At 44.2% G+C, this 27,369-nt stretch overlaps 1 protein-coding gene across 9 annotated transcripts in view; it reads right to left on the bottom strand.

Moving 5' to 3' along the window:
- Window positions 1-27,369, bottom strand: part of col11a1a (collagen, type XI, alpha 1a) — an 89,459-nt gene that overhangs the window by 53,722 nt on the left and 8,368 nt on the right. For 2 of the 9 annotated variants that reach the window (XM_061064064.1, XM_061064065.1), the window contains exons 4-16: window positions 24,515-24,677; window positions 14,126-14,254; window positions 11,481-11,573; window positions 9,974-10,072; window positions 7,763-8,047; window positions 6,645-6,710; window positions 5,518-5,559; window positions 5,369-5,431; window positions 3,516-3,590; window positions 3,212-3,295; window positions 1,963-2,019; window positions 808-861; window positions 665-718 (exon numbers count right to left, since the gene is read on the bottom strand). In XM_061064064.1, coding sequence (XP_060920047.1) covers window positions 665-718; window positions 808-861; window positions 1,963-2,019; window positions 3,212-3,295; window positions 3,516-3,590; window positions 5,369-5,431; window positions 5,518-5,559; window positions 6,645-6,710; window positions 7,763-8,047; window positions 9,974-10,072; window positions 11,481-11,573; window positions 14,126-14,254; window positions 24,515-24,677 — 1,264 coding nt within the window. Of the gene's footprint in view, window positions 1-664; window positions 719-807; window positions 862-1,962; window positions 2,020-3,211; window positions 3,296-3,515; window positions 3,591-5,368; window positions 5,432-5,517; window positions 5,560-6,644; window positions 6,711-7,762; window positions 8,048-9,973; window positions 10,073-10,293; window positions 10,480-11,480; window positions 11,574-14,125; window positions 14,255-24,514; window positions 24,678-27,369 lie in introns of all 9 variants that reach the window. The other 7 variants (XM_061064069.1, XM_061064070.1, XM_061064067.1 and 4 more) reach the window with 6 other exon arrangements.

The raw sequence follows: 27,369 nt of genomic DNA, 5'->3' as shown, positions 1-27,369 counted from the left end.
ACTATCAATCAGAACTACTTCCTGTTCGGGGTTGTTTTTGTCGTTTAAAGTTGTATTTATTTGTTTGTTTTGACTACGTTGTTCGATTCTTCGCTCAAACTTTGTGGCTCTAAAACGGCTCGCCACGACTCAAGCTTGTATGATTAGTTTGCTCTGATTGGTTTATGGTTATTAGTAACCAATTAGGTCAAGGTGTTTGGCCCTGCAGAGTGACTGCTCGCTGACACTAATTGCGCCCCACATTTATACCCACTTTCTCCCAATTTGGCATTTTCAGACGGATTAGCGTGAGCGGTCATTGATCCGCGGATTGGAGGCAGCGCAGCCTTTAAGAACATATCAAGCTGTTGTTTGTTGGAGTGGAAGTAAGCCTCTTAGTGTTTGAGCAGAGAGCACGAGTACAAACAACCACGCAGCAACACACACACACACACACACACACACACACACACACACACACACAGACACACGCACACACACACACACACACACACACACACACACACACACACACACACACACACACACACACACACACACACACGCACACACACACACACACACACACACACACACACGCACACACACACACATACATACACACACACACACAAGCACACGCGCACAGGGAGGAGGGGGAGGGGGGGTCGCTGGGTTCGCTCACCCTCTTGCCAGCTTTGCCCGTCTGTCCTGGAGGCCCCTGGATGCCACGAGGACCCTGCGGACACACACGAGGAGAACTCTTAAGGGCTGAACACCAGAGAGGGGGAAGCTTTATTTGCAGGTGTTACTCAGGTTCTGACTCACCTGAGGACCGGGGTCTCCACTTTCACCTTTCAGTCCAGTACTACCAGGAAGACCCTGAGGAGAGGAAACAGGAAGCAAAAAGCATAAATACTTTCCCTCCACGGACACGCGCGCAGCTGCAGGAGGAAAATGTGGTAAACAATGACTGGAAGTAAACAGCAGATGGCGATGTTTCCTTCTTTAAGAGAAGAGAAATGACTCCACACGTCCCTCCAGTAGAGACACAAACTCTACCTGCAAGTAAAGACGGTCACAAACAATCTTTTAAATAACTCCGTGATTGATAATGCATTCATGCAGCGTGTTCAGCTGGATCATAACAGATGTTTTTAGCATAGCCATGTAGGGACATTAACTTCACTTGGTATCTTTTTGACTTAACTAAGTCAACATAAGCAGTGCTGAATGTTTGACGCAGGCACATTAACTGGATGTTGATCTGGCCCCTGCACACATTTTAAGATCATAATATCTTCATGAACATGCTTCTGATCCATAAAGAGGGAAACATAATGCAGCAGGTGAGCGCCACATTTCTCATCTTCGTTTTCTTGCTGTATCACTGCAGGTGAAAATTGGCTTTAAGTCTAAGAGGAGCAGATTTTATGGAGGGAAACACTAGGTGTCTTCTGTTGGGTCTTTCCTGCACATAAATAGTGGATCGTGTAACAACAAGCCTCAGAGGAGCAGAGGAGGAGGAGGAGGGGTGGAGTGAGGTGGGGGACTAACAACAGAAGGCAGCTGGTAGCACCACGCAGACCGACTGTGTGGCCAACAAACGCTGATGCATCAACATTTAATACGTGTCCAACGTCTCTGCAGATAATTTGTCCCTGAAATATTAACAATACTCAAAAATGTTTCCAGAGACATAAAAACCTGATTTCAAATCGTTGGAAGTAATCCCTGAAGTATTGGTTAAGAATAATTTGAGAAATAGTAACAATGCGTCATTATAATGGGTTCATGTGTGATTTTAAAAACCTCCCTTCAATATGAGCCAGTTTAACCCAGAGATAGGAGAGACGCCACTAACTTACAAACAACCACAAAACCAAACAAACAAGAGAGAGAGAGAGAGAGAGAGAGAGAGAGAGAGAGAGAGAGAGAGGGAGAGGGGGAGAGAGAGAGAGAGAGAGAGAGAGAGAGACTCACCACTGGCCCTGAGCGTCCCGTCAAACCCATCGGCCCCGGGGGTCCCCTCATGGCCAGCTGCAGGACGGACACACAGACAGGAACAAGGTCAAAGTCCACTCAGCACAAAAACATAAAAAAAACTTTGCTTGATATCGACTGTGAGGAAGAAATATACAGTATGATGTGTGTGTTATTGTGTTTTCCTCTTGTCACGCTTCAGTGTTTCACATCCTGTATCACACGCTTAAACATGTTTGTAACTTCATAACTGATTTTAACCTTTGACCTTTTAATGTTTTCTAAACATCCGAATTTTAGATGGAACTCTACGACCCTGTGAAGGATCTTAACTCTCTGATTGTCTTTAAGGTCTGTTAAAAACACAACTTGTCTGGTCCTGTGATAAATCCTGCTCTCACTGTGTGTTTGTCTCTGCATGTCACCTTTGCTTCTTATCTTTGCTTTTGCTTTGCTGACGTTTCTCCTTCATATTAGGATGTTTGTTTCTTTTATAAAACTGTTTTTATTTTGATGATCTGCTGTGCACATGTGTAACTGTTTCTGTCCCACCTTGTTCAGTCTCTGAAGCGATGAGACTAAAAGATGTTCTGAAAGGTGCTCGAGTCAAACACTTGACGAGAGTTGACTTGATAACACAAAGCTGGATGTGCGGACGTTTCTCCTTCATTAAAGGTTTTAAAAAGTCCTCCTCACAGAGCTGAATGTCGTGCTCTTGTTTACGTTCACTCTGGATCCTTCTCACACTGCTCTCTGATCGTATCGCCTCACAGTTCAGCAGACTCAGACTTTTATTTCCACACTTAATCTCTCTGTTCTCTGTTCTCTGAGCTCTCTGGCTCTGTGATTAATGCGGGCAGAAATCCTGCAGGACTTCTGAAAACCACCTGAAGATTTCCGTTCTCCCTCTTCCTGCTCATCATGATCTCTGTGACTTCTACGCAGAGAGACGTTAAGTACACCTGTCGGTTCAGCCCACACGCAGGTCGCACGCCCCCGCAGTATTTTTAACCGTCTGTCCATCTGTTCAAAGTGGCCTTTTTATGTGGTGGCTCTTCAGCCTGCTCGGCATGTCTCCTTTTAGACTCCTTCCCCTCCCCTCAAAAAATACTGTCTCCTTCATCCTTTTTCTCCCTACAGCTGTGTGTGTGTGTGGTGGGGGGGGGGAGCGGGGCGGGGGTGGGGTTGTTGTCCGCAGCCTTTTGGCCGCTCTGTGGATTCTTTTTAGAGACGCTTTGTTTTTACTCACTCTGGCCTGAGAGAGGATGGCCTGGGCCTGGGCCTCCTGAGCCGAGACCACCGGACCCTTCTCCCCGTCCCCACCGAAACGGAACTGTGGAAGACACACACACACACACACACACACACACACACACACACACACACACACACACACACACACACACACACACACACACACACACACACACACACACACACACACACACACACACACACACACACACACACACACACACACACAGCCTGGTTATGAACGTACATGATAAACTCATGTTGATTTGTCCTCTTAGTCTGTTACTGGGAACACTTACCGGCAGCATCAGCATGGTACCAGGGGGTCCAGCCAAACCATCAGCTCCAGGCAGACCAGCACGACCAGGAGGACCCTGAGAGACACACAGAGTACCATCAGAGGTATAACTGAGACGTGTGTAAGAAACAGTAACACCTGAGGAGAACTTCAGGATGATACAGATGGAGGTTTATGTTCAAATACACACAAAGTAAAACCTGCAGGATTTTCACGAGTACCACATACTGCACGCACCTCTCGGGAGTTTTCGGGTCACAATCTGAACTTCTGAGTTGAATTTAAAGAATTAATGAAAGTGAATAAATCACTGATGATCAAATGCGCAGACATATGCATACTGCTCTGAAGAAAGGCTCCTGAATCTGAGTCCCTTTGGTTAAATTAAGCCACCACATCGGCTGTTTACAGAGGCAGTAATATGGAGGGAAACACAAACAGCCACACACACACACACACACACACACACACACACACACACACACACACACACACACACACACACACACACACACACACACACACACACACACACACACACACACACACACACACACAGGGAAGTAAATGCGGGAGGTGTGCTGTTTGTAGTTGGAATATAACTCCTCCTCCTGCAGGACACACAGCCTCAGTGTGCATCTGTAAGCCATGCGTCTGTCTGCAGGCCAACACCAACATCCTCCTCCATGAATACTAGTGTGTGAGTGTGTGTGTGTGTGTGTGTTTGTGTATGTGTGTTGCATGTGTGTGTAAGAGTCCATAGCTCAAACTCTAAACCAAGAAAATCCTGGTGCATAAATCACTCCTCATCATCTAAACTCAGAAAGTTTCACAGGACTAATGAAGCTGCAGACTCTCACATCTGTCACACCTTTTGAAGTCTTACCTGTTCGTGTGAATGATGAGTACCCGTGCAAAAATCAACTTGTAACCCCTAAACCCTAACCCTTGTAAACCCCTAACCCAATTAACAATAAAAAGCATAAATGAGGATAATAAACTTTAACTCCACACTATCTAAATCCTGCTCTAAGGTGACCCACGGCTGAGTGCTTACTGAACTGAGTTTCTACCTGATAAAAATACGTCTAGATAAATGTTTGGAGCCACCATGTGTTCACTATTCCCACACTGGTTTATAAAGATGCTACAACTGATCTGTCCTTACATACTCTCTGTTAGTCCTCATCTTCCAATCAAAAACAAACACTTCATGTTATACGGCCGTGTTTTAAATAAAGATAAACATCTTTAATGTTTGTTTCCTGCAGCAGATTTTAAAGTATGAACAGTACAGTGTGGCAAAATGTGTAATTTAAAAACCATCGTATACAGGACAAATCAGAGCTGCAAATCTGCACCGTTGGATGGTTTTTACGTGCTAAAGCTTGATGTTAGAGTCTTCACACGATCTCATCAGACAGGATATAATACCTTTATGTCTCACTAAGGTTTAAACTAACATACAGATATGAAAGGCAGAGTGAGTAAATGTTTTTGAAAAGTCACCGTAAGAGGCTTTACATCGTGCAGCTCTGAGATCCTCTGAGTGTCCTCGGCTGTGATGTTGATCTTTATTAAACCTGTTTCTTGTTTGTGTCTAACATGCAGAGCCTTTCTTGTCTGCAGATTCCCAGTGAGGGATTCTATGTGGCCTGATTGTGAGTATGAAACGCTCGTTTAAACACATAACTCAAGTAAGACGTGCTTTGTTTTTTGTTTGACCGGGTTTCATCGAATGGATAAATGAAGGGCCGCCGATAATGCCGTAACATCCCTGCAGAATCAACCGACACTGATGTCTGAATCTTTAAGAGATTTTAGCTTGTTTTGGGGACATTCACTCAATCTTACCCTGTCACCAGGATCTCCAGCAGTGCCTGGGGGTCCTTGAAGGCCTGAGGGACCTGGAAGACCCTGAAAACACACAGAGAGCTAAGTCAGCAAACAGCAGCACACACACTCAGTCTGTGTAATGACGCAGAAGGGAGAGGTTGACTCACGGCTGGGCCGGGGGATCCTGGGGGTCCTTCAATCAGCATGCCCTTTAAAAACAAACACACAGTTTCACACCACAGACACAACGCTGGGCCACAGGCGTCCAACAAACACAATCAGGATGAATTGACTGATTTCTGCTGCAGGTTCTGGGTATCAAAGTGACCCTCTATAAAGAGAGCTGTCGTTCATACTGCTGCTGCTTTCTGCTGGTTTCATGTCAGTCGTTTACTACACAAAGGAGGGCCGGCTTTATGTGCTGTTTGTCTCATTTTTCAGCAGGAATATAAATAAAATACTTGCATTTCTTTCATGAGACATGACGGAAAAAGTGTTGCATCAGCAGAAACCAAATACATTTTAAATCGTGCTCAAGAAGCCATGATCTGGACTTAACGGCAGTTGCTGATGACTTATCACAGATTCTGATGAATGGTTCTTTCTGTGATTCCTGTATGTAAGTGTTTTATGTCTGAAACCCTGTAATTGTGCTGCTGCCTGTCTTGGTCAGGACGCTCTTGTAAAAGAGATTTTTAATCTCAATGAGACTTTTTCCAGGTTAAATGAATAAATAAAAAAAACAGTTTAAGATGCTGACATGCCGTTACGACAGTGAGTGCAGCTGCCACCACCACCCACTGCACGCGACCAGACCAGAATGAAAACTCGCTCCCAGTCTTTGCTGCAAAAAAAAAGCGTGCTGGGATACATAACGACGCAGAACAGACGCCACTGTTCCCCATCTTTACTCCGTCATGAGGTCATAACGGTACCTTTAAATCAGACCGTGGTGTACTGGTCAGTACGTAAAGCTTGTGGATCGCTGGTTTGACTAAAAAGACTCCTCCCAAGTGAGCGGAGGAGGCGCGCAGAGAGACGCGCAGGATGTGCGTCTGTACTTCACAACCATCAACGTTACTGCAGGCTAGCTAGCAGGATAACAAACTCCCCCTGGTGGACACTGATGGTACTGTAAGAGCTACGACACTTGTACAGCTCGGATGATGAAGCTTCAGACTAAACTGTATTATACGATGTCTCATAAGTTTTTGGGAATAAACCAAAACACATTTAGGGTTAAAATGTTTCTACACTCATCGGATCACTTTAGCACATCAGTATGGACTCTTACAGGTTCGATGACAGCGGGCTCTCCCTTCTCTCCCTTCTGTCCGAAAGCTCCTCCAGCACCAGCGACCTGCAGATACAGAGCGAGCACACAGGTGACATTATTTACACAGTGGTTTTAGTCCAGGTGTGAGGGATGAGGAATGAGGAAGTCAGGACGAAGGAGGAGAATCAGAAATCAGTCATCAACATGTACTCAGTTTAAACTACTGCAGCTACGAGATGCAGGGAGTGAATCAGGAGAAACACACAAAGATTCCACTTCAGAGATCCAGACAGATGAGAGGTTAGTACTCAGGAGTGAAACAGACCTCTGTGTCATTGGACTGCCATTCTGCAGCGTGGCTGATGCAATATAATACACATTAAACACACAAAGGGGATTCCATTCTTGTTAACGTGAGAGGACTCTAACGTCCTCTTCCTTCAGCAAGATCTCAAAGTTTACAGACTCCTCTTTGTGTCGGATGATAATCTGGTTGCTTCTAACGCACAAAAGTCAAAATGTTGAAACATGAAGACTAATTTATGATAAATGTGTTCGTCTAATTATTTCTAAAACAAGTTGACAAACTGTGAGTGGTTGGAAAAGGCTGAGTTCAAAAGTTTAAGCAGTGAAAGCATCCTGATTACAATAGTGTGTTTGTGTGTGTGTGTGTGTGTGTGTGTGTGTGTGTGTGTGTGTGTGTGTGTGCAGACAGCTGCCTCTGAGTTATGAGCTAATTGCTGTGCTAACAGGGAGGGATACGAGGCTGCTGGGTAAGAAGGCGGAGAGGAGAGGGAGGGATCAGATCGGAGTGCTGAGAGATATGGGGGGGGGGGGGGGGTGTGTGTGTGTGGAAGGGGTGCAGGTTGGCCCGACATGCGATGATTGATGTGTGTGTGGAGAGAGAGGAAAATGGAAGAATTAGATCAACAAACTGAGAAGTTATCACCCTTTGTAAAAAAACACAGACACATGCATTTTCTCTTCCATCATTAAATCGTCGACCACACCCAATGTTACTCGATACTCCAACGACACATTTACAAGCATCAGACTACGAAGGCGTGCACTGGAACACAGAGGGAGTCCGTTCATGCTCACACCCGTCAGTCACCGGGTCGGGGTGTGCTACTTACGGCGCTCTCAGACACGTCGGTTTCCGCAGCGACCCCGGGCCCCACCTCATCATCGAAGGTCTCTGCCGTTTTGGACGGGTCCGTGCCATACTCATCATACGTCCCGTAATCATACAACCTGTTGTCCACCGTGCCCAGGTCATACTCCTTCAGGTCATAATCCTTAAAGTCGTATGCTTCCGCACCAGTGTGCGGGTTGTCCACCGTTTCCGGGACAACGCTGGGCTCCGGAGCAATGGGAGGGTCCTCGGGGACAAACGCACCAACAACATCCTCCTCCACAGCCTTTCAGGTGTTACCAAAGCAACCAATGAAATGAGGATGTTAGTGAAGCTGTAAAGGTTTAGATGTTATGAAAGCAAATCAAGTTTGATGTGCAGAAAACTGAATTTAAACTTTTCTTATTCTGCCTCAAAGAGGAACCCTGGTACTTTAAACCTGGGCCCTGGTTTTTACACACGTTGGGGTCTAAAAGACTTCTAGGAAGAAGAAGAGGCGGTGTTGCTCACATGGATTTATTCAGTCTGCAGCTGTAACACAGGCTGTAATGGCTGCAGGATAATCCTTGGAGGCACATGAACATGATAAAAGGACGTCCACATATAACATGCTCCACTGCTCTCTCATCAAGGCCGCTTCAGTCCGTCGATAAAAACAGTAATTTCACCTACTGCTGCAGGTTACTGACTGAACCAGGCAGCAGAAGACATGTACAGGGTAAGATGACTGTTTCTATCCATGGAGTCTGTCGGCTCTGGGGAGAACGATGCAGTGAGTGTTTTTGATTAAAAAAGCATCTTCTCTGTCTCTAGGGATCCGTTCTGTATCGTGTCAGACGCTCAGAAAAAACAATCTGAGCGTGTCAGGGCCAAAAATACGACCTTCAAGTGGACAGATCCATCACAGCTTGCTTCACAGCTGCAGGATGAAGAGATCCATTGGAGCAACTTTCTGAACTAACTCTTCTGTTAACCCACAACATGTGTAAAAGAAAAGGCCATGTTTAGACCGAATGCACAGAATGCATCAAGATACAAACAGCATGAGAGTCAACATCAACAGTTCTCCGTCAGATGACACATCTCTGTTTCTGCTTTTGGTGCACTCTGTGTTTGGTTTCAGGACTACTACCACTTGGCAGACTGTGGCTGGCTGTGGATTTAGATTTGGAAAAGCGACAGATGGATGTAATTACACAGTTTGTTTAGGCAGGACTCCATCACGCCAAATTATTTATCCAGAATTGATCCTGTAGAATCACATCCACTTTGTCAAACGCTGCAGAAACAATGCACATTCATTCCTGACTGGCAGACTCCAGCCCGGTTTGTCATGGCTCTGTGAGAGTGAGCAGAACCAGTGATCAAAGCAGGCTGACAGCGATGGACAGAGCACGCTGTAAAACAGATCACCTGCAGAATGATGGACTGTGAGTGGCTGAGAGAGGCTCTGTCAGGATCCTGGTTAAAGCTGCAGCTCTTGTTCACTCTAGAAAACAGATCTGTGCCCCTTGTGACGAGGGACTATGGGTGGTTTCACATTGGGGGACCTTGGCCTGGATCTGAGTACGCTTGACCCCAAAGTCCTGATTTATGTGATCAGTGTGAACACAAACGTACCGTACTGTGCCCAAGTCCACTTAAACATCATAGCTGACAGCTGGCTCTTACAGGTTCTTTAATTCTAACTCCATCTCTAGTCTCAAGTTGCTAACAAACTGTGATGAAATCTGCAACATGAAGAAAAGAAATATACTAACTGCTGCTCCCCCAGAAACCCTGAAGCGTAAAGTGAGAGCCGACGGGTTTAGAGATTGTGCACTGCTGGATCAGACATTTCATTGCTCTTATTAGTTGAAGCACCCAGTGGGACTTACGTCTGAGCATGCTGATAATGTTCCTTGGACATCAAACTGAGTGGATTGACAGAGTCTGCAGCTTTAACCAGAAATCTATGACGTGACAAAAAGCATCTAATGATCTCTGCAGTGCACGCCTCTGCAGAACATCAGGTTTAAAGGGACTCCTCTGTCCATCATTTCTGCCACACACACCAAAATCAAACCAGAAAGACACATCGACTCATCTGAATGGTTGTGTCTTTGTGATTTCATACCCCCGTCTTTCCTCTGGTAAAATCTTCCCGGCTCACATTTCCCAAATATTCAAACACACACTTGAAAAGGTAGAAGGGAACGAAGATGAAAATTACCTCGCCGGGTCCGTTCGAGCCCAAGGGGGACTGAGTCTGAGAACCACCTACAGTTCCATAGTCAAAGTCTGTATTGTAATCTCCTTCTACAATGTTTGGCTGAGTCATGTTGAAAAAAGGAAAGAAATATAAAGCGAGGGTTAACACAGAGGCTCACACCAGAGGTTATTAGCTAGCGCTCCTTCCAAGCTGGCTACAGACTCTTGCTACTTCTACACAGGAGAGGTTAGCAAGCTCTACGTCTGCCATCTCAGATTTTCCCTCCAGGCAGAAGAAGATCTGGATGGCTTTGGTCTTTTTTTCTCTACGTGAACGTTTACCCTAAAATTGCCTCGGGGTTGAGCTGGTGCTGTGGCCTGGTAGCCAGGCATCTGTCGCTTCTTCTTAACGGCAAACTTTTTAGCTGGTGATTTTTTGGAGGCCAAGAAGTTTACTGGCTTGGCCTTAGTTTTACTGAGGGACTTTCTGGTCCTCTTCTTTTTCACGGAGACACTACGTTTCTTTCTCTGGAAGGATGGCGGCGACAAAGAACACCAAGACAAACATGGAACATTCAAAAGTGGAGATGATTCAAAGGCCCAGTGCACGGTTGTTGTACAGAGACTTTCTTACACGCTGTCGGCAGCAGCCCGGGTTCTGTAGTTAGTCTGCGTGATGCTTTTTAAAATGTAAACCACGCACAACAACTACAAGGGCTGCACACTTAATGCTAACCATGTTAATGCTGTCTTTCTCGTAACAGTCTGCAGAAAGCTGCTGTACACCAACTGAGGACTGGACCTCTTATACAGGACAATCTGGGCCATATATACAAGTGACTTTCTGAGGTGGATGCAAAAAACAAACACAGGATTTGCGGTACAGCAACTCTTTGAAGCGATTGCATGAGTTAAGACAGCTTTGGCTGCAGTTTACAAAATGTAAAACAAATGTTGCTGAAATCTCAAAATGTGTGCAATATTTTTAAAGACATGCTGGAAAGCAAAAACAACACACGAAGCAGATGATATGTCACAGTCAGAGAAGGCAGCGAACTCATGGATGAGAAACAAGGAGCACCGACATAAACAGTATGTTTACCTGCACACCCAAACTTCTACCTGAGCCGCCTCAATGTGAGGGCGGAGTCAGAGGAGGAAGAGGCGGGGCTCCTCTAAGGCTGGGTAAAGTTTCAAAGATGACAAAGAAGCTCAGGGCGGCACAATAAATCGAGATGTCATGGTTACCGCAATGTGAGGATTCACAATAAATAAAATACAAAATGCATTCATCGTTTTGGCTGCTCTGTACTTTTCTGTTTGGATCCTTTCCTTATGCACGCCCAGCCCTAGTCATGACATCTGGAGGGGACAAAGCAACTTCATGCTGGTGCAGTTTTGGGTGTGCAGGTAAACATAACAACGAGACATACAGACAGAACACGAGACAAACGCACACACTGATGGTTAACCGACAAAAAGAGACATTACAGCAAACAAACGGTCATTCTTTTCCTTTTTTCATTTACCTGCGGCTCAGAATATTCATCGGTGGGAACGGTGTCAGTGGCTCCTTCAGAGTAATCATAGAACTGAGAGTAATCTAAATCATCAGTAGTGTACTAGAGCGGTGAACAGAGAGAGAGAGAGAGAGAGAGAGAAAGAGAGAGGTCTGAGTGTTAGCATTAGCAGCATGGAGATAATACATGAAGACACGCATCATCATGAGCATCCTGCAGGTTCACACAGTTAATAGCCATTTATTCTCAGGGTTAGAGGTTTCATACTTAGTGTCACATGTGCAGCATCATATAAACTTCTGGACGACACACGATGTGATGCCGTCATGTGTTGTAATCATTTTTAACAGGTTAACATAGAAAGAGGCCGACTCCGTCTTTAATAATCTAAACCGAGTGTTATGACACTTCCTGGGATAATGGTCTAAATCTGGGGAACAAATGAGTGAAAGCACGCTGAGAAAAGCAGCGTGTGTCTACAAACATGCCGGCAGATGGCATGTTTAAAAGCTCATAAAAAAAGAAAACAATGGGAAGAGCTCAAAGGCTAAAACACTGGCTGCTTTTCACAGATCCCGTAATGGAACTTTTTCTCAATGGAACGCTTCAGGGCTGCAGCCAGATTAAAGGCGTCTGATTTAAAGAAAGTGCAACCTAACTTCAATTTTTAAGAAACTCCTTCTCAAAAAAGGCGGCAATAAAACGGCAGAATATAATTACATAATAGGAGAGGAAGTGCTGGGAATGTCCTGAGTTGTAGAAAGTCGTAAAAGTTTATCACTTCATGCTGCAGCTTGGACGTGGAGTCTGAACATGGCATCACGTGCAGCTGATTAAAAATGATGCATTGTTTGGCAGCTTGTGATTCCAAAATGTCAAATCAATCACACACGGCTGAATCTCCAGGATTCAGCTGGCACTGACTTAGATCAGGACGCCACGATGCAAATTCATATCCGTCAGTGTCCAAGATTGTTTCACTGTGTTGCTCATAATCATCCTAATGATTCATGGAGGAACACAGATGGAGTGTTAACCTGTTGCACTTCAGTCATGCAGATTTCACAGTAATAATAAGTTACATAATCAACAGCGTCCTCGCTGCTGCCAGGTCTTGTTTTCAACTCTTACTCACACGCATAAGCATCAAAGGTGAGCAGGTGGGGTTAAAGGTCTTTTTTTTATTACACTCTGAAAGAGTAATCCTGATTTTCAAATCTGGGCACTTTTTCTAATAGATATCTAAACAGGCTATAACGTCTGTAGCATAATGGTTTCTGGATCAAAGTGTGTTGTTGAGTTGTTGTTTTTGTCCCTGTCAGGCTTCGGTTGTTATTCTTAGTGTCTGACAGGTAAAATCATGAAGAAGTAGTTGCATCGCTCTCTTCAAGCCACCAGACTCCTTTGAGAGAATCAGTGTTTTGACACTGCAGAGGCAGGGAGCTGTTAGTCTACTGTTGCCTCGATCTGTTAGTTTATTTCTGTAACTTTATGACTTTGATATTTTACATTTAGATCCGACAAAGTGTTTCTATCATAATAATCAACGAAGTAAACAACCAGACGAGGCAACACTCCTGACTTCTGCATGCTAAAATCCTTGTTTTTCAAATGGAGTCTGGTGTGAGTGTTGAGAGTGATGTAACAGCTGAATCTCTGTTATCAGACACTCTTTATAACAAGCTGATCCTTGCAGCTCTTTCAGCCTGATGCCCTGCTCCTGTGTAAATCAACCAGCTTTATAATGTTACTAAAAAGAACAAAAACATCTTAAACCTTTGAGTCATTTAGATCACATGATGAAAAAAAAAGAGCCCAGGTTAAAAGAGTGAGAATTACCCTTTGAGTGTGTAACATGTAACTTAGAGAGAGAGAAGAAGGAGAGAGAGAGAGACGAGCCTGATCTGGTGCTCATTACGATGACACTCGCTACATGAACTCAGGCGCCGCGCTGTGTGCTTGGTTTAAGGCTGAAGTCTTGCCACTCCCCAAATCAAAGACATGGCAGCAGGTATTTAACCTCTGACAGCTGATGGAAAACACCTGCTATGACATCACTAAAAGGGGTGTGGCCTGATGTGCTTTATGCACTTCAACTGTTGATCTAAGACCCTCGCTTAAGGACACAACGTAATGATGCAATGAGCACTAAAGACACGTTCCTGTCGGGTTATAAGATTGAACAAGCCTGAGAGAATAAATTCATATAGATATTTTTGTTAATTGTCTTGCAACTGGCTGCCTGAATTATAATCGTTCTCTACTTACAATACTTGATGTGTTGTTTGGTTATACTGGAGATGTGCACAGAATATTTTAAGAGTTCTGCATTTGTATTTCTGCACATCTGAAGTCTCCTAATGCCATCAAAATATGCACAGATTAACTGGAACTATGCTGGAATCTTCTCAGCTGGACATATAACTGGATGTATTAAAATACGGCAGCTATATGTTAATAATGATAATTAATCAAACCTGCAGAAAACTAAGGCTGCAAACTTAAAACCTCCTAATTGAGCCTCGATATGAAGATGAACAGAGTCATCATAAGCATATAAAACCTGATAAAATCAGCGAGTCATGGATTAGAAAACTGAAATCAATCAGGACCGCCTGGGTTAGTTCTCCCCCCGCCCTCCCTGGTTGTCTGACCTCCAGCTCCTCTGGCTCCTGGGCCTGCAGGGAGTCCCTGTGGGGGGTGTCACAGTCTGGGCTGTAGTGTTCACAGTAGTCGTACGCCGCCTTGGAATCGGCCACAATCATAAGCTGCTGGATGTCGCCCTGCAGGACACAGAAAAGAGAGAAGAGTCAGTCTCAGGAGAAAGTTCAGACGAATGTTCTCCATGACGGTTAGGATCAAAATGACTGCGAGCAACAGGCACGTTCAGGCTGCAGAGACAAGAAGCTCAAGTCTCATCTTACACACACACACACACACACACGCACACACAGGATCAGGTGGGATACATGTAGATCTCAAATAGCAGATGTGATCTCTTAGCTGCTATCTAGTCTGGCAGCGTAAACCTCCCCTGTATGATTAAACACACACACACACACACACACACAAACACACACACACACACACACACACACACACACACACTCACACAGCACTCACAGGGTGCAGAGAGGTTCAGATAAATTATTATTATCAGCTCCGGGTTTACTTCAGGAAATCAAACAAACACGTGTCATGAAGAAGCCGAGCACAGCTGGCAGCAGCATGTTTGTTGTGACTTCTCAGCATGAAGAAAAAAACAGCATAAATCCAGAATGACGTCTGAGAATATAAACGTAAATCTGCTGATAGAAAATTCAAAACTTGCAGCTTTTATTTTGAAGAGATTAAGCCCATTAAAACCACGGGGTTAGTGCTGGTGTCTGATGCAAAGGAAGTCTTTGGGGACACGTGCTTTCTCAAAATCGATCATACCAAGTCACTTTAATCATCACTTGTCACTCTATCTTACCATTCTCTGCACATACTATCTCAATTCCCTGCAGTTTACTTCATCACTCATTCATTTTGTACTTGTATATACCCCCTATTTTTATTTATCTTATCTAATCAATTCTGTTTAATGTGTATTTTGTATGACCTTACTTGTCTGTGCTGCTGCAACGCCCGAATTTCCCAAGTACTATCCTATCCTAAAATCTCTCACACAGAGGTGAAAAGCAGACAATACACAAAGGCTGTGTCTGAACAGTATTAACGTAGCCCACAGGAAAGAATCTACGACTCTGGTTAAGGAGAGTCATTGAAACCACCTTGTTCTCTCCGTGGTCGGGATGTGACACGGCTAGTTATCAGGCTCACTGCGAACACATTGTGGAAAGCATCTGGATTTTCTTTGGAGTCTGTAATTGCTTGAACGCAGCTCCTGGAGGCTAGCTTTTTAAGCCTTCATACACATTGCAGAGACAGCGAGGGGGGGGGGGGTTCTTGGGAGGTGGATGACGGGGCATGTCTTTGGTTAGGATGTTTGGCAGGAGACAGCTCCGAGAAGCCGGAGCCCCAGAGGTGAAATCCAGCTGAGACACTATACGTTGAAAAGCAGAATAGACGATTGGCAGCGAAACACAGGAGAAATGAAGCAGGCTGCAACTTGTCAAGAGAATGTGTGTGTGTGTGTGTGTGTGTGTGTGTGTGTGTGTGTGTGTGTGTGTGTGTGTGTGTGTGTGTGTGTGTGTGTGTGTGTGTGTGTGTGTGTGTGTGTATCCTCCCAGGGTGGAAACCACATCTATGGATCCTTTACATGAACCTCAGTGTAAACATCTATGTGCTAAGGCTTGTCCCTCCAGAAAACAAGCAGCTCTTTGAAACTTTCTCCGTGTAACCATCCATCAACATCTCATTGTACAGTTACAGTCTGACACTCAGAGATTCCTCCCTGCCGGCTCGAGTGGAGGAGAAACTTTAACTTGATTTCTCTCTCTGCCTGAGAGGCTCACAGTAAAAAATAAGTGTCAGTCCAAATCAAAAAAGTGGGACAAAAATAATCTGCACAGGATGAAAAAGCTACAGTCCTTCTCGGCTTTTGTCTTCTGTCTCAAACATCAGTTCAGAAAAGTTTTATCCAAAAAAAAAAAAAAAATGATCGAGTAATTGTCTTTGTAGTTCAGTTGAGATTAGATTAGAAGTTTGGGTTTTGTTGCAAGAGCCCCGAAACAGACAATCTCATGATGGCGTCCTAAGAAGGTGTTATTAGCCAACTGTTGTCCTTGCCTGACATAATTCACCAATATCTTGTGACCCCTAAGTGAACATCAGCATTGATCAGGAGCTGTTAATTTAAAGGTGTCATATCCTCCTCCTCTTCTTCAGTGTAAATAAGTGTCAGAGCTCCTCAAAACATGTGTGTGAAGTTTCTTGTTCTAAATCCACTCTGATCCTGTATTTGATCATGTCTATAAACCCCTCTATTTCAATCCTGCTCAGAACAGGCTGTTTCTGTGTCTGTACCTTTAAATATGTAAATGAGCTGTGTCTGACCACGCCCCCTCTCTGGAAGGGCTTGGGTGTCTCGGTCTTTCTCTCTCCATGTCCTATTGTTTACGGTGAGAAGGCAGACTCAGAGGGCAGAACAAACACCTAGCTGTGGGAGTGTCACCCACCTGGGGGAGGGGTTACTGCCCTTTGTGATGTCATGAAGGGAAAATCTCCAAACGGCCTGCTTGAGCACACATTTTCTGAAAAGTGGAGCAGACAGAAGACGGAGAGGATGGACTTTTCTCATCATTGGGGGGTTTGTAGACAGACTAGAGACACATGTTAGAGTTAGAGAAACATGGAGAAGTGAGTTTTACAGAATATGTGACCTTTAACATTAATAAAAATGCTGCTGTCAGTGCTCCCTGCTGTAATTCAGATACATTATCCTTCTACTACCAGAGGTAAATAATACATTAAGACTGTCCATGTCCAGCAGCATTATCAGCAAATCTGCAATCACCTAAGAGGAGAAATTTAACAGCTATCGAACATGTGTGGTAAATATGAAGCTGCACACTGTAGTTTACTCCGTCTTACTTACATTAAAACAGAAACCGTCAGGGTAACAGAACGCCTCGCCCTTCTTTAAGTTAACACATTTATCCACCAGCGTCTCGAGAGCTCCGTCACTGACATGTTCTATCTGGCTACAGTTTCATATTCAAGAAAGAAATATGAGATTAGTCTTTAATCTTCTTATTGAAACCTCTGCTTGTGAAGCATCTAAATCCTTTAAGATGTGCTTGCAAAAACAGAAATGACATTTCAAGCAGAAAGCCTGCGCTGACGAGTCACTTTTGTCCCCCCCTGTTAGAAAGCATGCAGCGCTCCTGTAAGCTCGAATACCACTGAACTTCTGCTCATATCTAAAACGTTTTACTACTCTGACGATGAAAAGACAGAATCCACCTGCAAAGCAAGTATGGGTGCAGGAGTACAACTAGCTGCCAAGTCTTTAAAGGCCTCAGTTGTGTGTGTGTGTGTGTGTGCGTGTGCGCCTGTGCGTGTGTGTGTGTGGAGGCTGGACAGAGAGAAAGAGAGATCAAGCCTCACCCTGAGTCAAGTTGGCATGTATTACCTCATGTGTCACCCTAAGACCAACAGTGAATGCTTGAACCCAGGCTAGAGTCAGCTCTAATTAGTCCACGTCTGAGAGCCACCCGTCTGCACACAAATAGGCCGAGGAACGCAGCGTTTCAACCCGCCGGAAAAGATCAGCACAGAGCGGGCTGTTTACTGTTACATGACCGACACGTTGCTTTATAAATGTGCACAGACACAAAGAGAAATCATCAAATCCTGCATGCTTTCAGGATGCATTCAAAGGAATGATCATTAAATAATCATCTTCACGCTTGCAAAATCTTAAATTGTTAAAGAAAGAGAACAAAAGCAGCATTCCTAACTTGACTTTCTCATAAAAAAAATAATTAAAAAAAACAGCCGACTGCAGCCGAGTCACAAACCGAGTTAGAGTCAAGGCCGGTGAGACACTGGAGTCATCTCAGGGAGGGAACAGCGAGCAGGCTGTGGAGTCAGACAGGCAGGGATTTAGAGTGAGCAGCTGGGACGGTAAAAGATGTTTTGTGCAGAGGTAACACCTGGGGAGCGTTACGCCGAGTCTGCAGGCCGGTCTTCCATTGTGGACTGCTCAGATAAAAAGCCCCTGGCAACTTGGAGCAAAGCCAGAGCTGCACAATGTGCCCCTCCTGGTTAGAGCGGAGCAGAGTACGAACCTGTGAGGCTGAGAGCAGGGTCAGGATCAACAGCTGAGAGCTCCCCTGTACCCTTTCTTTGCCCTGTTTTGTTTTGTTATACACCGTTTTCACATCACCTGGAGCTTTAGATGAAGTATTTACATGAATCATTCAAATCTGAAAACATGTCAGTGCACATACCTGTTATTAGAGAAGATAAGTCAACCGACGACAATGTAAAAAAAGCTGTTGCAAAGCATAAAAACTGAATCATATTGAAGGAAAATTCTGCTATTTCAACATTAGCCTCTTTTTAAAAAAAACTTATTTTGTGTCTTTTAGAAGAATGTTTGAGTTTCTTTTTGAATAAAAAGACAAAGGTTTCCTTTATGAATCCTATGAGGATGCACAAACAGAATCCTGTGGACATGCACTGAGTGAGAGATGGGGGGGGGCTGCACATTAAAGATTGCAGAGAAGTTGGGGATTCGGTGCCTTGCTCTAGTGCACCTCGGCCGTGCTCAGGAAGTGATCTGGCACCTCTTCAACTACCAGACCACTTACCAGACTTTGTCTGCACCAGGACTAGGATCGCTGCCCCAAATCTGCTTGTTTGTTACTTTTGCCTTCTTCAGTCTTAGTCCTGTTCTAAAACAGATTTTTGTGTTACTCACAATAACAGCTAAAAACCTAAGCGGCCATGACAGGGGACTTCAAGCAACTCCTTTGTTCCTGGAGATAAAATCACAGTTTTTGTCAAAGGAGTTTAACGTCTGCATCTGGTGTAAAAAAATAACTTCCTCTTAAACACAAAGGTTCATCTCTGTCAGGATCCTGTGATGTTGTTGGATGATAAAAATAATCTGAATCAGTCAGTGACAATATAACAAACTTCAGCTAACTACAAGAGCCATTTTTTTAAAAATCTAAAAATAACCTTGACACAAAGTAGGAACACAAAGCTCATGAGGTAACTTTAAACACATCCACCTTGACCTCAGTCTGACCACAAGGCACCATGGGATATAAATACACACAGGAGGAGGCCGCTGGTTACAGCAGGGCATGAAACGAGAGTCACACAAAGACCCACACATACAGGAGGAGCTTTTAGTTCTGCTGTGATGAACCGCTCTTTTGTCTTTTCTCCGCTCAAATCCATCCACATGTCATAATTAAAGGCCATCCCACACAGAATCAAAACAAAGCAGTCGTCACTGACGCTCCTTTGACATGCCTCTGCCCAGGGCAACATACCTTTACTGCAACCATAGCTGACTGTAATTAGACAGCCCCCTTACAACAATTAGCCACTCCCCCAGAGATGAAACAGAAGAGTTTCCCCGAGAAGAAGAAACTCAGACTACATCAGGATTCCTAGATCACTCCCATGTTCCAGATTGAATCAGAAGATGAAGCAGCTTTTGTCCACAGCTGTGTGTGCAGTGGTAACGTTACCTGAGATAGCATGACCAACTAGCACACACCTAGTGAGGCTTCTTCGTCCTTCTTCCGTCGCCTTTCACACGGTTGCAGGAGATAACCGCTGCATGCTAACAGCGTGCTAATAGCGTGTTAACAGTAAGAGCGAGTGAGCGTCCAGCTTTGACAGCAATGCTCAGGAAACGTAACAATTTGCACGAGCCGAGACGGTTCAACACTTTGATACTTTTATCGATACTAAGTGTTTTAAAGCAGTGTTTCTCAACTGGTGGGTCTGGACCCAAAAGTGGGTCACGGAGCCGTTTTCAGTGGGACTGTGTTGAAGTGCATTTGTGCATTTGTGTGAGGCAAAACAACATGTTTGTTTTGCCTCCAGTACATGTTTTGAAGAATCAACTGCACACGTTTTCATTTAGTAAATGTGACTGCTTGAAAGATTTTAGAAATTTGGGTCGCAATTTTTTCATGGAGGAGTTGATGTTGGGTCGCGTCACACATGGTCGCATGGTGGCAGTCCACACAGCATCCGTTAAATACATAATTCTCTTCTCTGTGAATTTCCGTTTCCCCTTGTAAACATAATGACGTGGTGCTTTTGTATTGAAGGTGGACAAACTGAAGTGAGCAGGCTTTGTATTTAGGAACTGTTGACTCAAAAATCACAACACAGAGAGGCTCATCAATAAACGGCGAGTTGAAAAAAAGGTGTTTCTCGTGTTGTTGACAAATGTCAAAGGTCAACATTTCACTCATGATGTGGATATTATTAATGCACTGCTATCACTTTGTACAAAAAGCTAACAAGCTCTACTGAGTGAGAGAAGTGAGTGTCATTGCCCTGTAGCGCCCCCTCCTTCCTCGTTCGTTGTCTATGCGAGCGACGGGAGAGGAAAATAGGAACGGGGTGTCAGGGGTAAAAACGGCGCGCCGCGTTTGCTGCTTCGTGCTGCGCCACTCGCTTGCAGTTAGCACACTAAAGTCAGGCTGATTTTGTCGCCGACGCCGGCTCGTGTTGCGTGCTGTTAGGACAGGTGGGAACATTTCAAAAGTGTCAGCGGCAGTGAAATCCACTGAGAGGGGTTTCTGATGTAAGAGAGCTGGAAAGAGGCCTGCCCGTTCTGTGCTGCTTGCATGTTATTTTAATTTCTCTGTGGTTTATTAAAACAACTCCCCAAACATCATCAATCATCAGAAATGATCCGAACACAGTCAGAAGACTTTAACCTGTCCAGGATAACAGACGGGCTTCACGGTATCCTGCTCAGATGGCTGTTATTTTTAGATTCTGATGGAGAAAAGAAAAGTGTAGGAGCCCTCGGCCCTGTCTGGTCCTGCAGACTGTTTGCTGCCCACAAACAGAACGAGAGGCAGGTATGTATACGAGGGAGCTCCATTAAGACAGGTAATGTCAGCCAGGCATGAATAGACGGTCTCATGGCTCTGGCACGGCAGGGAGGCCTCAAGGTGGGGAGGAGGAGGTGAGGAGGGGAGAGTATGCAGGGAGGGGAGGAGGTGAGGAAATGAGGAAGGGCTGACGGGGCAATGAAAGAGTCTCATTCATCTGCACCAGATCCCTGAGCGACGGTGGTCGGCCTGCAACCTGGGGCAGGTACGGCATGAATAGACGCTTATGAAAAATGCAGGTCAGCTTATGAAAACAAATATCGGAGTTTGTAAAAGGAGGAAAATGTGTTATTATTATCAAAACATGTTTATAAATCCAAAACTGGGAATCTAAGACGGTCCTTCAATGCGGACTGAAAGATGAGAAAGTCCAGAAGAAGCTCCGAACAAACAAGAGACTCACAAGAAACTCAAACTGGTCTCAGTAGTTCCAACATTCATGCAACTTTCTACTAAAGAAGTGCACCGTGTACCTTCCAGGTAGTCTAACTTCAACAACTACTTAATTTCCTCGTTATTATAACCTCCATCCTGAGAGCAGAAGAAGAAGGTATTTCCTCCTCCTGTATTTCCCAGCATGCACTGGGCCCTGTGGACCTCTGAGGAGAGCGGGGACAGAGAACAGACCTGTTCCAAAGAGGCACAGAGAAGACCCTGTGAGCCAACTTGTGGCTCCTATTTTTCAGCCTGACTGGACACACTGTTTCGTGCGCACGCCGGCTCCGACTCGCTCTCGCTCATGTCTAATCAAACCCGACTGCAGAAATGAAGCTGCTTATAAAACTCGAATAGTCCCCAAAAGCCTCTTTGTCAGTAACATGATACAGTAATCTCAGTCATACTGCAATCCAATATCAGACACAGGCATGCTGCAAACTTCTTCCCTCCCTTTTCAGTCAACAGAGAAAATAACCAGATGTTTTTACTTTAAAGTCTTTATATGTGATTTTTCAGACTTAAATATAATATAAATCAAGTATATCCTCTGAAAATAACTCTGTGAGTCATGACTGTCTACAATGGTTGTAACACCCGAGTCCCACTGTCTGTGATGTTTTCAGAGTTTTCAGAGTCCTATCTTCACTTTGTTTACATCGCCAGGACGGCCGGCTGACTCCTCCCCTCGTGTATAAAAGTTGTTTAATTGAGGGACTAGAGAAAAGAAGAATAACATACTGTACTCACTGCTTAACTGCGTTTCTAGATCACGCTCATTTCAGGTAAATTTACATGCAGTGTGAAGATACGAGCATAATAAAGATCACTAGCATTAGCATGCTAACACAAGAATGCAGCGCGAGTTGTTTTGGTTTCATGCTGGTGCTCAAGGGCGACATCTGCTGGATCAAAAAATCACATATAAAGCCTTTAAAGTCCCTGGACTAACTATGATGCTGTAATTTATCTGTTTATCTATCTACTCGTATCTATCTGTTCTAACCATCTGGTCCCTCTTCGTCTCTCTCTCCTCCGCCCTTTGCTCCTTCATGCTTGTGTGTGCCGTTCCTTTCTGCACGTCCTCTGGTGAGGCTGACCGCTTGTGATGCGGTGGATTTGGAGAAACAGAGAGCGGTGTTTTGATGAGACTATGCTGCGCTAATCCCCTACTGATAACGAGCACATATCGGTTGTTTTCTTGAAATCTTAATTTATTGATCTCGTTCTCTCAGGATAATAATAATAATTTAATAATTTCCCAAGATGAAAAGTTATTTTATTGACCTCTCAATAAGCCGGCTGAAATTAGCTCGTCTCATCTCAACATATTTATCTTGTCATCGTGTTTTCCCACAATGAGGAGATAAATATGTTGAGTAAACAACAAAAATGTATTTTTTAACACAAGAAAATTTAGTAAACGGAAGTGTTACAATGCTTGTCAGCTTAGGGAACGAAAGCAAAAACTGCAAGACTTCAGAAAATGAAAAGAGTTAAAAAGTTCAACATGCAGAGACCGTCGTTCCCGCAGCCATGACAACACAAGCCAAAGAATAAGTCTTAAACACAGGAGCAGCATCAATCAGTCAGCTGCTGCTCGTAAAGAAACCTGCACTCTCTCACCAGCAAATACAGCCCCCCACGCCCCCCACGCCCCCCACGCAGCCTTACAGTGACCTTTAGCTCCCACCAGAGAAGACCCAGAGTGACACGACAATCCAGCCATTGTCTGTCATTATTTACATCTGCCTGAGCCCCACGCCAGACCCCCACCTCAGGTTGAACTGTGCCCCAAAGTGTGAGCTTCAAATCACCGACTGACCACAAATCCAACAATCAGGAGGATGGAAACAGTCGAAATTTTGAGCGTGGCTTGTCATCGGTGCACAAAACAAGATGGAGATAGTGAAAAGCCAAACTGAAGATTCAAAGCGGTAGTTTACTGTATGATAGTTGACGTCAAAGCGGCTTCATACATACAACCTGCCCTTCTGACCGAAGTGTACAGATCATCATGGACCGCTGCAATGAGCGACTGATGGCACCATGAGACGATATAACTATGGATGTAGCATGCTACCAAGCTAGCACTAGCATTAGCTGATGATTTCTCGTCGTCTCCACCCTCTCGTACAAATATTTCTACCTTTGGCTCCGAACAAAAAACCTTCGCCATGTGAAACTCTCACAGCATGAAGTGTCTCTAACATCGAGGTACAGACGCCTGAGAAGTTTTTATCAAAAGTTAACGAGTGCTTTAGCAGAAGAACAAACAAACAATAATGAGGTACAAAATATGACCAAGTGCAACGTTTGGGACACGTTGACTTCAAACATGAAATATTTGTTATGAAAATGGAAGTCTTTGAGGATCTCTGTGAACAGTAAGTAAGTAAGTATTTCATATGGGAATATTCAAGATCCATGTGAACCGTCCCCATACAATAAAGAAACATTTAACGACCTCCAGATCCGCCCTGGTTTCCATCATCTCCACATTCCATCAAAAGCTCTGAGGCCGATTCAACGGGGACGTCAAGCATCCGATCCAATCTGGACTCAGTAAATACTTCTACTGTACTTTTTGAAAAAAAATTTAAGTCCTGGTTGGTTGATCAGTTTGTTGATGGTGCCAAACAACAATTTAGAATAAACCGTAATCCTGGCTGTCTTCAGTCTGACTTTTTAATGACATGGCTTTCTGATGAAATCACACCTTTTTAATCCACCAACCACCAGGCCGCCCACGCCCTGTATTTGTCTAATTTATAGTTATTTATATCTCATTACGCATTATATAAGCCACATTCTCCTGACGAGTCAGATAAACATCTTATTTTAAGATATTACAAGAAAATGAGGTCTAAATTACTAGTAATACGTTAAATACTTCTGCCAATACAGCAAGAAAAGTGAACTTGAAATGAGAAGTTCTAACTCCTTCACGTACTACGATTTCTGCACAGTACGTTTCTGGTCGGTTCTGCATTAACCAGGTTTTATGCAAGTTAATTATTCGATCAAAGCCTCCACACAGTCGATGACATCGCAAATCTTTACCTGGAACACCTCCTCGTCCAGGAGCCTGGTGCCGAACACGGTGATGCCGTTGGCGTCGATGGAGGTGTGGTCGCTCCTGAGCAGAGGTTTGGTGATCTTCTTCTTGCAGTCTACGATGATGGTGACCGTCTTCTTCTCCACACTGATGGCCACACGGTGCCACCTGGTCACACACACACACACAAACACACACACACACACACACACACAACACAGAGTCAGGGTCAGCGAGTGTGTTGTTAAATCACCGAGAGCGACTTAAGTTACTGTGGGGCACAAAGGGCATGTGGAGGCTGCAATCAGAGCATGATGTAACCTAATCAACATGCAACAATGAAGACTTTGTGTAGCAGGTGTTTACTCAATAACACAATGATTGTAGGCAGTTTGTTTACATTCAGAGACGACTTTGTCAGAAGGCCACACGGAGTAAATAACTTATATAATCAACCTCTAGGAAAAGACGCTCAGAAGGATTTGCTTCATAATATTACTCAGCAGAGAATCAACATGATTGTCTGACTTTTAAAGACATATTTTGATTGACACACCCCTCAAAGTAAAGGGTTAACCGGGGTCACACGTGAGTCCGACGCCTCCCTCGCCTTTGGACCGTTTGCCTCTGCACTTAAGGGCTATTGCATACCAGGCAGCAGTGGAACACATTCTTGCCCCCACACTCTGGCCCTGTTTAACACGGGATTACACTCATTAAACTCCAAACTTAATCCTCCTTCTGGGTTACTCGGCATGACAGACACGGTGAACATTGTGGAAAGTGTGTGTCAGGATCCAGGAAGAGCTGCCTTGGCAGAGCAGGAGACATACAGTCAAAACATTGTTCTGAGGTGGAAGATGAGACCTGGCACCACTGCAGCTGAGGGTGGGGATATAAGACATGTTTGTTTACACGTAAACAGACATATTTATCATATTAACATGTCTGCATGTAAGTCAAGTTATCAGAAGAGAAATATCTTTAAATCTTTTTTTAAATCACACTGACACATTCCTGAGCAGGCGGTGGAGCTTTGAGAGGAAGAAACGTGCAGCGCTCGGTGGCTTAGCAGCGCAGCAGGAGGGATTAACTGTCACCTTATACGGCTGAAGGTAAATGTCGACCTCCATTTCTCAAAACTTCTGAAGTGATTTATGATGAGAGGGAAAGCGACGTTGTAGTTGAAAAGCCGAGTGTAAACACAATCTTCAGGAAATCCCATTTGAAGAGCTTGAAGAAGTTCAAACTGACGGTATTCAGAGTAACAAATCCTCCCTTTCACCTCACGCTCCGTCAGTGTCGCTGGTGTGTTGCTCTCGTCAAGCTCCGAGTGTTCTCAGGAACAATGAAGACTCGTGCAGGGATTTCAGAGTGTACACAGCTGGAGTCACTGGGCCTGAGATGGAGTCAGGGCGGGTGATATGTGAAGAATAATGATCACAATAATCTAAATCTATAGATGACAATGTTGATATCCATCACTATACAAAATGTGATCATGCTGCTAACCCTAACCCTAACCTTAACCCTTTGAAGACGAATCCTGAAGAAACCGATCCGTTCATAATTTGAATAAAAAGTACAAACTAAACAGAAGAGAGTGTATTTATTTCTATGAGCTTCAGTTGTTTATCACACTTTGTTAAAGCTGCATTCTTTTATACTTTGAAAGTTTTGTGGGAAAGACACTTAAAAAACCGAGATTCATGTCGATTATCTGGACATCAAGAGAGGCTGCAGGATGAGCTGCTGCTATCGTTTTAACAGTTAGCTGAATTATCCTTACAGATCGCCTCCTCTTAAAAACAAACACACCCGACTAAAACCATATTATATAAAGTTATAAAGTAGTATTACGTCAACAATCAGCAGTTTTGGAACATTTCTAGGAGGGGCTGGGAGCCGAGCTGCTGCAAATGTTTGCCTAGCTTGTTTTCAGGTGTTGATCCATTAAGTTTTCATGGTTTATAAGGTGTTCAAAGGCAGCTGAATTATCCTTTGGAAACTAAACACACCTGTTGGTTAAAACCATTTAGACACTAAAAATGTATTTTGGAACATTTTCAGGCATATAAGAGCAGGAAGGGCCTGGGAGCTGAGCTGCTTCTGATGTTAGCATAGCTTCTTTTCTGGTTTAGCTCTTTTAGTGCATTCATTGTTACAACGTGTTTACAGACGGCCTTATTATCCTTACACATCTCCTGCCTGTCGACATTAAACTGTTGATTAAAAACAGTAAAACTTTAAACATGGTGGTTTCAGGTTAGAATCTGTTTAAGGCTCTTTGAGACGCTTTGGGTGCTGCAAGCGGAGCTTATTTCAGATCATGATAGAATGATAAATTATATCCACGTTCAGTAAATCTTCTCCAAAGTTTCTAATTATTATCAACATACATTTTTACAAACTTCCTATCGAGATTATTTTCTCGCCCGGCTGTTGCTCGAGCATTCAGCTGAAGATCTCAGCTCTTCATACGGGATGAAACATCCCGGACATGAAGCTGGATTTGTTGCTGACATGAGACTCTGGGAGGATCTTATGAGCTCTCCTTTATCTTGATATCTGCTCTCTCTCTGGATCTCACAATAATATTGTGTTGGGGTCATGACTTCCTTTGAAAGCTGAAACAACAATGTAAGCAAGAACACTTGATAACGTGGGGAGACCAAATAAATGCTCTTCCCAGCATCCTCTCTGTTTACTTGTTCCCCTCTTGCCCCCGGCACACAGACTCATGTCGGCTAAACTGAAGCTCTGTGTGAGAACTCTGGGATTTGAACCTGGGAGCAGATAATCAGGTTTATGTTAAAAGGTTTCTGGTTGGGTGAGGTCATCCGAGGAGGTAAAGAGGAAG

This window comes from Labrus mixtus, chromosome 19 (genome assembly GCF_963584025.1).
Source record: "Labrus mixtus chromosome 19, fLabMix1.1, whole genome shotgun sequence".
Lineage (NCBI taxonomy): Eukaryota > Metazoa > Chordata > Actinopteri > Labriformes > Labridae > Labrus > Labrus mixtus.
This window is presented reverse-complemented; position numbering and strand designations above follow the sequence as displayed.